This window comes from Rissa tridactyla, chromosome 13 (assembly GCF_028500815.1).
Source record: "Rissa tridactyla isolate bRisTri1 chromosome 13, bRisTri1.patW.cur.20221130, whole genome shotgun sequence".
NCBI classification, from domain to species: Eukaryota; Metazoa; Chordata; class Aves; order Charadriiformes; family Laridae; genus Rissa; species Rissa tridactyla.
In genome coordinates this window covers 16,197,245-16,209,809 of record NC_071478.1, presented here as the reverse complement: position 1 = coordinate 16,209,809, position 12,565 = coordinate 16,197,245, and the positions used below count along the sequence as shown (strand labels likewise).

Genomic DNA, 12,565 nt, shown 5'->3' with positions numbered 1-12,565 from the left:
AGGGGCTAAAGGGACCCTTACATTTGGACCACATTAGAGGGTGTCTGGGTGGCTACAGTTCTCCTGGTGTATTTTTAGGTGGGATTTCAAAGGCGGATGACTGCAAATGGAAACTCCAGCAGGAGAAGGGGGAACCGTAACGGTCGGTGGCTGAGGAGTCTGATGCAGGGAAAGGTGCCCTGTCTGACCAAGGTGAAAAGGTTTACAGGGTTTGTAAGGCAAGGTAACTCGGTGATGCATAACCGGGCAGGCTTATTTGCACCCCTCTGTGATCTGAACTCACAGAGTTTACCCGAGTAGAAGACAGTAGAGCCCTTGTAACTCCTCCTTTATGCTTCTTCCCAGCCCGGCTCCTGGTGGCACACCACCCTGCCTCTGAGCCAAGCTCTGGAGGCAGCTGCCCCCAGAATCCCCACACCAGCGCTTGTGTGTGGGCATTCCTCAAAGCACATCCTGCTTCCAGCTGTTTCCCAGCAAGTCCCCAAAATATAGGCCTCCAAAGATGAGTGTTACTGCATGAGAACGTGGCTGTATTTACAATTGGGAGGTTCTGCCTTGTACTGAGAAAAGTTGGATATGCCTCTATTCTGATGGTGGCACTGAAGGTCCTGATAGGTCCGGCTCTGACCCCCTGATCCCAAATTGGGGCCCATTCCAGGGCTCTGACAGCTGCAGCCCTCCTGCAATTCCAAGTCCTGGAAGCTCTGCGTCTCAGCCCTGCTCCAGCACGCTGCTTCTATCGATCTGCCCATATACCCTAACGGCAGCCTTTCCCCTGCTCTGCTCTTACGCTCTGGTTGCAGATGACCAATAAAATGTCAGCAAAGGCTATCTAGAAGACATCTGGAAGCCACACCTCCCTGGTACCTTTGGACAGCTGAGGCTGTTCGCATAATTAAAGCACACACTTGGTAAACTACCTCCATCTGGCTCAAATGTCCAGTTAGGCCTTCCTTTGGTCGTGTTTCTTTTTTCCATAGATGACTGTGGTGTCAGCATGAAGTGCCCCACACATCTTCAGGTGAGATGAGATGGGTTATTGTCCACAGGAGAAACGTTTTCCTGGCTCATCTTGGAACGATGCCTACACAGAAAGATGCAAACTGGGCAAGCCTTCAAGAGATGTGGTTGTGACATGGGCCCTGAGCGCAAGCCGCTCTGGAGATGGTCAGTATTAGGGTGAGAAGCTGTAAGAAAGGAATGAATATTCACTAGTATACATATACCTAAGTGTACATATAGATCTATACACAGATATGCCAGCAGTTTGAAACCTCTCACTAGCAGGGACAGAGCCGCCATGCCTTCATGTTCAAGATGTTCGGCTTTCTCTGGCACCATCCTTCCCTCCTCCTTTCCCCACCGAGCAAATGAGTTCACTTAATAAAAATCCGTCTTTTCTGCTTCCCAGGACAACTGCAGATGGGAGCCGCCTACGCAGTAAGCACTTGTCCACTCCAGGACAGGGAAGGAGGGAAGCCTGCGGGAGGGCTGAGGTGGACGGGATGCCAGCTTCACCCTGCCTCACCTGCGGCCCGCGCAAACCTCGCGCCTTTTGGGTAAACTGAGGTAAGCTGTTGTCCTTCCTGCGCACGGGAGAGCGATCCCAAAAGCGCAGGGGTGGGCTGTGGTGAGAGGGCGCGGACAGGCAAGAGGACGCTACCCCAGGGCCTGTCCTGACTCCGGGACACAGCGGCTCCGCACCAGCAGAACTAAACCCCGCGACGGGGCCTCGCCAGCCCAGCGGGAAGAGGCCGTGCCGCTTCAGGCGCCCTTCGCCGCCTCCCCAGGGAGCAGCCCGGCTCCAGGGGACCGCGGCAGTGGAAAAGCCCCCCGCCGAGGCCTCCGCGCCCGGGGGGAGGCCCGCAGCCGGGGCCGGCCGGGCGGTGCGGGAGGCAGAGGGGAGCGGGCCGGCGCGATGCCCGCAGCCGCCCGGGCGTCCCTTTCCGCGGCTTCCTTTAGGTGGCACCTCTCCTCCAGGAATGAGCCGCCCGGAGCCCGCCCGGCCCCTGGCAGCCCTGCCCGGGCTCCGCGGGGGCTCCGCTGCCGAACCGCCGCCGTCGGAGCGGCCCCTGCGCGCTCCGTCTGCCCCCGGAGCGGCCCCTCCCTCCCTCCATCCCTCCATCCATCCCTCCATCCCTCCATCCCTCCATCCATCCATCCATCCATCCATCCCGTGCCCGTCTCCCCCGTCCTCCCTCTCACTCCTCCAGCCAGTAAATCCGATCTAGGCTGATTCCTCTCACGTCAAACCACATGATCCCATAAAACATTCATCGCCTCTCCATCCCTGCGCCCCGCTCGCTCGCTCCCGGGATACAGTGCAGCGGGCTCCGCGCTCCCCGCCGCCGCCGCCGGCTCTGCCGCCGCGGGATCCGCCGCAGCCCCGGCCCCGTGCGGGCGGCGGGCGGGAGGGAGGGAGGAAGGAAGGGAGGAAGGACGGAGGGAGGAGGCAGGCAGGCAGGCAGGCAGGCAGGGAGGGGGAGCCTCGCCTGGATGCTGACTCCAGCTCGGGGGCTGCTCATTCCCCCGATGAGCGAGGGCGCCGGCAGCGGGAGAGCCCCCTCCCCGTGCGCCGCCGCTCCGCGCTCGGGCTGAAGTTTCGCAGAAGGATCTGCCCCGCTTTCGCAAGGATTTGTACCGCTGCCGCTCGACTTTGCGCCTCCAGACGTGCCTTCCCCGACCCCTAAGATGAAGAGGGCGATCGCTGAAGGTAGGTGCGTCCCCGTCCCCCCCCCACCCCTCCGCTGGGGGCTCCCAGGGCGAGGGGCAGCCACGTCCCAACTTCGCACCGCACCGGGAACTTCCCTCGATGCAACTTTTTTTTTTCTTCCCTTTTTTTTTTTTTCCTTTTTATCCGCGGAGTCGCGGCCAGGTCCCGCCGCGGGGGAGAGGGACCGGAGCCCGGGGGCCGGGCTGCCCGGCGGGGCGCTGGGGGAGCGGGAGCGCCGCGTCTGCGGGAGCGGAGGAGAGGCGAGGCCGGCGCGGGGAGCGAGCACCGGCGCGGCGGCCGGCTGGAAGGAGAGCAGCGGGCTGAGCCCCCTCCAGACCCAGACCCACGGCGGGGGGGTGTGGTGTGGGGGGGCGATCGGTAGCCCCCATGCCTCGGCTCGGCCTTGGGGTGCCCGGGCTCGCCCCGAAGTTGGAGCGGGCAAAGTGCCGGCGGGGGGAGCGTCACCCCGCGCACTCAAGCCCGCATCCCGCGGGGGGGCGCCGAGCTGCTGCCCCGGCGGAGGGGGCCGGAACGGCAGCGCCCGCGGGGAGCGGGCGGGGACGGGGACGGGGACGGGGACGGCCCGGCTTCTCCCCGGCGGGGCAGCACCGGCTCCGCTCCCCGGGCCCGGCCGCCTGCGGGTGCCTCCGGCCGGGGAAGTTTGGGGAGGCTGGTTAGCGGGGACCCCGCAGCACCCCTCCCTCGGGGTCCCTCCTGCCTCGGCTCAGCCCGGTTGTCCTTTAGCCAGAGGCTGGGAAGAGCTGGGGGTGCGGGGGGGAACCCCAGATCGGGTCGCCCCGCCGGGGGAGAGGCACACAGCATGTAGCCGGCCTGGCACGGCGGGATCCTCTGGCTGAAAATAGCCTTTTTCCGTCTGTTTTGGCAGCCCTGGGGATAGTCTTTGCTTCCCGGCTGCCGGTGTGGAGGGCTGGGGCTGGGGCTGCCCCGCAGTACCCGTCGTGGCTTGGCCGTTTGCAGTCGCGCCGGGTGAAACCCGAAATAAAGACCTACATCTGGAGGAACGCATGCTCTCACGCTGCAGGTCCAGACCCCGCTTGGAGAAGCATGTGCCACCCAGGTGTGTTTGCTGGAAACCCAGCCCATGGGGTGCACTGTTTAACTGGAGGGATCAACCCATTGAAGGAGCTCCACTGCTGCCCAGGCTGCTGGTCAAGGGAGCCTCTTGCTGCACGGAGTCTCTTCCCGTGCGTTCTACCTCCAGCCTGCTTCCTGTTCCTATCAGCGACACGAATACAAGCTTTTTCTTTCTTTCTTTCTTTGTTTTTTTTTTTTTTTTTTTTTTTTCCTTTCTATTTTGGAGAGCACTCTGGCTGATTTATTTGTGATGATCAAAGGGACATATCCAAGCTCAGATCCAAATGGCACACCGCCTCCTTTAGGGAGTTTGTATCAGTTTTAATTCTGAAACGGCAAATTTATTCCTATTTGGGGAACACCTCGGGAGCAGGCTGCAGCGACGGTTTCTCCTGCAGGCCCTTCGGGGGACACTGGTATTTCAGCGTCCATTTGCTATGCCTGGTGCACGGGTTACCCATCGATTTGAGCCCGGTGGCTGTGTGCTGGTGCACCGACTCCTGGTGCCAAGCTGTTGGTGCGGGCTGTTTGTGTACCGTGATGCTGTGGGAGGGCGGCGGGCCGTGCAGAGCGGTGTCCAGGTGCGGGGTGTGGTACGGGCACCCAGCATCGCCCCTTGCGCGCCCTTCGCGATCCCGGCGCCGCAGCACGGCGCTTTCTCTACACTGTGACATTCCCGGCTGCTCCCAGCATCATGTGAAACAACACAGAAGATAATGAAATACAAAAACTGTGTTACACAGGTTTTATTTATAGAACAAGGCTTTGAGGGGTTTGAATTTTTTTTTTTTTTTTCCTGCAGTTTATGAATTGCTCCTGTGAGAGGCTAGGTAGGCTGGATTGCTGGTCGGTGTGACTGTAAAGCCCTCACGAACCTTGGGAGATTATGTTTAGATGAGTGACCATCCTACTGTATCTGGACTACATTTCCCACCGTGGGCTGCCAGGATACTTCAAGTGCCTCATAAGCCAGAAATAGCCACCAGGGGCTGTTCGACAGGCAGAGCTGGTGTTCTCAGCACTTGCTGCCTTATTAACACAATTTATTTATATTGAAAGAGGTCCTTCCATGCTTATTCTTTTATATATTTTTTTTTTTTTTAAAAAGAAACAGACACAAAACCCTGTAATATGAGAACCTGCACCAGCCTCAGAGACTACTTACTCCCTGATGGGAGAGCGGCTTTTTCTGGAGAGAAAACACCATTCATCGGTGTATTATTTCATATTTCCTTTCTGTATAATGTTCATTTTGCACCAAGGGGCCGCCGCATTTCCTGGGCTTGGTCCTCCTTTCCCCACCAGGCAGCACGTACCTCAGACCTCTATTCTGTGGGACCACCAAAGGGTGTGTTTGGAGAGGTTTTCTGAAGAGGAATAGCAGGGCAAAAAGGCGGAGGTGCCGTCGCACCGCTCCGTGCCTGGGTGTTGTATCAGTGCGGATGTCACCGTGTCCCTGCTGGTTCTGTGATGTTTTCCCCACTACGAGCGCTAGAGAAAGCTGGTCCAGAAAATAAGTTAATTAGAAGCGGGGAGAAAGCCGCCGCTGCTCTCTCTGCTGCTGTGGCTTATGGGCAGCATGTGTCCGCACTGCTCCCCACCAGCACGGGGGGCATGGCAGTCCTGTCGTAACAAGCCACCTCCTTCATCAATTACCTCCGTCCTGTGTTCAGGTGCTCTGGGCTTCGCTTGAGTAAAAACCTGCTGGGAGCCTGTGCTGTTCCCGAGGGGGAAGGAGTGGGAGGTGGGAAGGAGCAAGGGGAGGACGGGGACGGTTTGCGATGCCTCCCGCTGCTTTCTTCTGCTGCCTGCCCTGCGTGGGGGGCTTGGAAGGAGAGGGCAGGGGGATGGCTATCTGTCCTGGTGGCTCCCTGTGGAGTTGGAAGCTGGCGGGGGACATAGGGGCCCAGAAGTCACATCCCCACAAATAACTCCGTGACAGCCAGGGTGTTAGTAATGACGGCCTTGTGCCTGTGTAATCTTCTTCTGACACCAAAGATGACTTTGGCCATTAAGCCTTCCAAAGGAATAAGCAAAGTCTGCAAAATCCAGCAGCACCTATGTGAATTTTCCACCTTCTTTGGCTCGGAAGCAGCGAGGGAGACTGTGGGATGGGGGCAGGGAAGGGGAGGGATGCTCCAGAGGCCAGCTCTCGGGCACGCTGCTACCCACCCTGCACACACAGCGATGCTGGCTGTGGGGAGCCCCTGGAAAGCGCAGTGTCTTCCTTCCCTCCCCATCCTCCTGAGCCTGGAGGGAGAGGAGGAGGGAGAGGGAAAATCGGTTGAGCCGGAGCCTCAGCACAAAGCAGGACAAGGAAGATTGCAAAGAGCTGAGCTCTAATCTCCGCTCTGAGCCTGCACGGAGCTGCTCTGCCAGTTGCTCGGGCAGCTCGGCCCCGCTGCGCTGCAGGGTCCGTCCCGGTGGAGGGGCTGGAGCTGCAGCCCCAGCGCAGGACTTGCCCTGCGCATCCCGCCGGAGGCAGAACCAAAGGGAGAAGAAAGGAGTCGGTCTAATTAGGTGTGCATTCTCTTCCCCTTGGATTTGCAATGCTTTCTGCTGCTGTCACCTTCATTAAGACATATCTCTGAGTGCCAAGCTCCTCTTTTGATGTTCCTGAAAAGGGTTTTTTTTTTTATGCGGGAGGCGCGCACACAGTGGAATAGGAGTATCCTGTACCACTGCAAGGAGGTGTCGTAAGAGGCAGCATCACAGCATGGTGCCTGCAAGGGCTGGGAGTTGCACTAGGACTTCTCCCTCCTGTCCATGCGGGAAGCTTTGTGCTGCGTCCTAGAGCCAGATGGATCTGTCTGGGATTTGTGAGAAACAGGGTTTCGGGGCTTCTCCATCGCAGACACACACAGAGGTGTGGGAGGGAGGAGGGAGGCTTGTGATCTACAAAGCCCAGCCTCTCCTCCCCTTTCATGCTTGTGGTTGCAACTCCTGGAGGTTTCCAGAGACTGAGGGAAAAAGATTCCATTGTACTGAAAAGTCATCATCAGCTAAAAGAACCAAAGGGAGGATCCTCCCATGTTTGCATGGAGATGCCAAGGCAGTTCATACGGACTTTGCTAAAATGTGCACACTCACCTCAGCCGGTGCTGGTGTCTCGTCGTGGCTATCAGGACATGCAGCAGTGTGAGTTTTGGGTGGCTGATTGTCCACTGTGGTGGTGTTCGGTGGTGATACCGCAGACTCAGTGCCGAGTGGCGCCAAAGTGACACAGGTTTTTGCTCTGGGGTGTGTGCAAGCGTGCATGGAAAGGCCCTGCCTGTCTGTGAGGCAAAGCGCATCTGCACGTGGTGTTGCACAGACTCTGTCCACATTTACTTTGCTTTTAGAGAGCTCCTGGAAGTCAGGGCTTCTGGAGTCTGGTCTTGGCCCTGCTTCCAAGTTCTCTGCAACCTTGACCAGCTCAACGAGTCTTTCTGTCATGTAGTTTCAGCTTTTCCAGCTCTAACGCTGGGAGAGTGATGCTGAGTTATCTCCTGAGGGACCCAGAATATGCTTAAAGGTCAGTGCAGAGCTAAAACGTGGAGGTCTGTGCAATTGCCGATCACTTCTTTAGCAGTGACACTGTGTCAGGGGACAAGACTGATGATACTCTCCTTCGGGGTGTTTGTCATCACCAGCAGGTTTGTCTCTGGTCTGGCCTGCCTTCCTCACAACCTTTGCATTGTAGCTTGGAGCTGATCAATAGAACCAGCAGATTTCACAGCATTTATTGTCCTTCTCAGGTCTCCGCTCCTGGAATTGGGGGATAGAAAAGCACTGGAGTTTTATTTTGTAGCCTTCCCGGTTGTCAAGAAAAGCAGAAGCATTACACAAGCATGTGCAAAACATTGAGGAAGTTGGAAGCGAGGAAGTACTCCAGTGCTGTGATTTTTAGTACAGTTTTTTGGTAGCTCAGTAGTATGAGGCATCAGCCTGACAACTGGCTGGAACCTTTCTCACCCGGCCAGCCAGCAGCCTTGGGGTCCTCTCTGCATGGGTCAGACAAGGCAAAGGTTACAGAATATTTGCTTTCATAACATCATAGAATAGTTTGGAAGAGACATCTGGAGGTATCTAATCAACCTCCTGCTCAAAGCACAGCTAATTTCAAAGCTAGATCAGGTTGCTGAGGGGGTTGTCCTGTCAAGGATGGATGTCATCTCCAAGGACGGAGACATCCTCTCCTCCCCCACAGCTCAAACTTCTTGGTCTGTCTGGCCAAGGCTGCTCAAGCCCTTTGTCACCTGGCTTGTGTCAGGACCATGAGTGGCCCGCGTCCCTTTGGCGTGGTCAGGGCATATCTTATCTGTCACTAGACATGGCGGTGACGGGGCAGGAGTGATGGTGCACATAGTGCCTGGGTCCGTGCTTGATGGGAGCAAGCGGCTGTCCCTGTCAGTTCAGGAGCAGGCGTCGAGGGAGATACCAAGGAGGACCTGAGAGTCACGGTCAGGGTCTCTGGCAGGGACACTCAGGAAGGCAGCAGACGCTTCCAGGCATTTCTGTCTTGAGCCCATGTGTTTGTTTTTCCGACTGCATTTGGGCATGAAGCCCTTGGACTTTCTGTATTTTCTGTATACTGGTCACAGCTCTCCCAGCGTTGTGTCCCACACCAATGTTAGTTAAAGCAGAGTTTCCCAGAAATTCTTTAGTTCTCCAATGCACCCTGTACTGTAAGCCTTTCCTGGACACCGTGCAATGTCAGATGCGTCTCTGGGGACATAGTTCAGCATGGCCAAATCCCAGAATCCTGGAGGTGCTGGTGGCAAGGGCCCTTTGGAGGGTCCATACTCCCACCCTGAGCAGGGCTATTGCTAACGTCAGATCAGGTCTGCTGTGGCTTTCTCTAGCCAAGCTTTGGAAACCTCCAATGAGGGAGACTTGCTGGCCTTTCCCAGCACTGGAGATGATTAAAAAGCTTTTCCTAATGTCTGAACTGAACCTCCCAAACTGCAGTTCTTGGCCATGGCTCCTTGCTGTGTCATCTGGCCTCACAAAGGTGTGATTGGCTCTATCATCCATAAAGCTGCCTTTGAGTTGGCTGCAGTTAGATTGCCCCTTCACCTCCTCTTTGCCAGACCCAACCATCCTAACTCCCTCTACCTGACCTTGTAGGACATATGCTGTAGGCTTCTGCCCGTCTAGCTCACCCTCCACCAGACCTTTTTGGTTTCCCTATGTTAATTTTGGACTCAGGGGCCACAGCTGGACGCAGTGTTTGAGGTGCAGCCTCCCCGTTCCTGAGCGGAGAGGGGCAGTAACTTCCCCCCTCTGCTGTCCACGCTCCTCTTAGCACAGCCCAGGGTGTAGCTGCCATACTCCTAGTAAGCGCAGCCATGTGCTCACGTTCACCTTGGTGTCCACCATAGCTCCCTGGCCGGCAGCAGACTGCTGCTCACCGTTTGCAGGCTGGTATTGACGCATGGGATGATTCTGCCCCAGGTGCAGAACTTCATGCACCTCTTGTACCAAGTGAGTACTTCTTAATGCTGTTCCTCTTTCATTCTTTCAAAAAGCTTGGACATTTGGGCAAACAGATACCTACCTACATAGGAATGTGTTTCTTTACTGTACTGAAGTGTTACTTAGCAGTGGGTCAGAAACATTTGAAGAAGTCCAGGGTTTCTGTGCTGCACTCGGTTTCTCCAGATCATTCTGCTGAATGGTTGTTCCCTCTGCTGCTGCCCCAGTTCCATCCCAGACAGCGAAGGAAAGCGGGTCCTTGACATGGGTTGCCGCCTTCCTTCCACCATCAACATGCGTAGGTGACCAAAGTCCTTTTGCCAAATGATACTTGTTTTGCTGTTTACTGCCTGGGGTTGACTCAGACAGACTCTCTTGTCCTGCATTTCTGTACTTTATCTAAGGAGGTCTCCATGAAGGTCTGGAGAGTCTTTATTGACAGCTATGCTTTGATCCCCATCCACAGCTGCAATTCCACACGGAGATTTAAAAAAGGCCCAGAGAAAGCAAATGCAAATACACCAGTAGAGTGAGGTTCACTGCCTGGATGGGAGTTTCCAGCCCGTCATGGCTTTGCTCCATCTCGTGGGAGTTCAACACATTCCCTCAGGTGGCTCTTTGAGTCTCGTTGCCTTTCTAACGGTTGTGCTTTCTTTTATCTCTCTGCGTTGCACCTTCCGCTGGAAACAAAGGAATGTTTGCATTCAAATTTGATGCTTTCTTTTCTTCCCTGAGTGCACGGGACAATTTTAGTGCCTTGCATGGACTTGTACTAGCTAATCAGTTATTAGTGATAATTATAATTTACATGACGGTTTGGGAAGAAGGGGCACTTCTACAGTAGAAGCGATGCTCTAAGATAACAGCTCAGAATTGCTTGCTGATGTGTCAGATCATCTCCTGTGTGCTGCTCACTGGGGAAACGGGTTAACTTTTTTTTTGTTTTTGTTGTTAAGAACAAATCTTTTGCAAGAACCATCTGGCTGCTAAATTCCTCTCCTGAAGCTGTGCATTTTGCTGGGAGTTCATTTGCGTCTTTAGCTACTAAAGAGAAAGTAAAAGTGACTGATTAGTCTAAAACTGGGACCATTCACATCAAAGTGACAGATTTTGTGAGCTGGATTTGGGAAAGAGTTTAAAACTGGTGTGTTTTCATTAAATTTTGAAGACTGTGGGCAGAACTGTGCTCTCGGCACTCCAGCACAGCTCTCGACTCTGCACCCTGCGTCGTTATGTCAGAGTGAATTGTGTGGCTGTTAAAATTTGTGTGTGCTTGTTTGATGACTTTAAATATTGATTTTAATTGTGCGTCTTTCTTAAGGCTGTGAGTGATGATCAGAGCCACGTACAATGCCCCGTGTGCAGAACACAGCAACGTGTGCGGGGAAGCGATGTGAACTCAGTCTGACTCCCAGGCAGAAGGGAGGAGGGAGAGGAAAGGAAAAAATCCTTGGGGGCCCCAAATTCAGCTTTCCCTCCTTCCAGGCAGCACGGGGGGGGCTTTGTCAGAGACGGGCCACCAGCTGCTGGCCAAGTCAGGATTTCAGAAGCCTTTTGCGAATGCTGGTGCCAGGCTGTGAAGGCTACATACCCTTCTCTGACGACAGGCATCTTTTGAAATCCGAAGAGCAAATTCTGAGTTTCTTAACATTGTATTTGTCTCTGCAGAGAAAAATGCTCGCCTGAAAGCCACCGGGACCTTTAGGACTTGCACATCTCCATGGCCTCAGCATGTTTTGAGGGGCGGTGGGCAGCTGCAGCTGGGGAGCAAACCTTCTCCCTGGGCGCAGGTCCCTTCCCAAGCGCCGGCGTCCAGCGTGGATCTAGCTGTGATTAATGCTTTCCATGCCCGTGCAAACACGGTTAGCGTTGGCTTTACACTAGAGGGCTGTCTGTCCCTTTCCCTTCAGAGAAAAGGCAGGAGTCTGTGCGCCGCCAACGCTCTTGTCGTTCATAGCATCCGCACAATTTGACAGCGGCTGGGTTTGCCAGGTGGGTAACGCGATGCGGGCTCCTATGTACTGCTCACCGCCTCTCTCCGTGCTGCACAAGAGCATCCCTGTCCTGGTCCGGAGGGCGCTTTGGAGCCGTTTGTCTCAGGTGACGTGAAGCCTCTCTGGTTTTACCGCCAGCTCTGTTCTCCTGCGCAGGTCAGCAGGCTTTTTGCAAGAACCAGCAGGCTTCAAGCTGGCGGTAGTCTTCCCTCCTGTTTCATCAGGCCACTTTTGCTGCCAGGAGCGATAGCACAGAGTGTTAGCACAGGGGCTCGCTCTGGGAGTGTGGCATCTCCTGCTGCTGCCCTGGGCTTGCGAGGAACTGCAGCATCCCACATCTGCACATCCACTTCTGCGCCCGGGCGGGAGGTGCTTTGGAAATGGCAGGAGGAAGGTCTTCAGTGTCCTGGGGCTAAAAGAGATTCAGCAGCTTTCATTCCATAAGCTCAGGTGGGGTGGCTTCCTCTGGCTCTTCTGCTAACAGCAGGGCTGGGACCTCAGTGGGGACCTTGGCCACCACGAAGGCCAACTGCTTCAGGGCCACGCAGGCAGTCACACCACAGGTTTGTTTAATTTGCTCACCTTCATCTAGACTGGCTTTAACTCAGGTGGAGATGAAACTAGCTGAGGTTTGCCCCCTCTGTGGCTGCCTGGAGAGATGCAACCGCAAACACAAGCCCCTCCATGACTTCCAAGTGCATTGTGCCAGCTGCGTTTGGGGCATTTGTTTCCGTTCCTGGATGCCTGTGCAGTCAACGTTTGGCTTGGTTTGGGCAGAAGCGGTGTTAGCTGAGAGCAGCCAAGTCCCTCGGCCTTTGCTAACAAGGGTCTGCTTCCTCGAGGCGGGCGGGCGGGCGGTGGGGGGATGCGGTGAGGGTGGCACTGGTGGGGGGGAGAGCGGTGCTGGGCACGCTGTGGGGCTGCGTCCTGCACACGCTGAAGTGCAGACGTCAGTTCTTTGTCAGCAGCTGTTTTATCAAGTCCAGGGACTTCTCTCCCCACCCTTTTCTCAATTTGCAGCTAATACATCCTGAAGGGAGGGGGGAATTAATAATGGTAATTACAGCAGCTCACAGTCCTGCGCAGTAGCATTAACCACATGCACAGTGATGGATGGAGGGAGACTGCTCTGCCACGAGGAAGCTGGACCTGGAGGTGGGCTCTTGGACCTGCTCTCCATCCACCACCACCCATGGGCTGGGAGAGCAGCTGCTGCCAGATGCGAGGCAGGAGGGGGACCGGCAGCAGGAGCAGGCTGAGATCTGCTGTCACCTGAACTCGGGGCAGGGATGTCCCTGGGCTGAGC

The 12,565-nt window shown here is 55.7% G+C and overlaps 1 protein-coding gene across 1 annotated transcript in view; it reads left to right on the top strand.

Moving 5' to 3' along the window:
• The first annotated feature begins 2,511 nt into the window (after positions 1-2,511).
• Positions 2,512-12,565, top strand: part of RTN4R (reticulon 4 receptor) — a 79,827-nt gene continuing 69,773 nt past the window's right edge. The window contains exon 1 of the mRNA XM_054219756.1: positions 2,512-2,713. Coding sequence (XP_054075731.1) covers positions 2,692-2,713 — 22 coding nt within the window. The 5' untranslated portion in view covers positions 2,512-2,691. The remainder of the gene's footprint in view (positions 2,714-12,565) is intronic.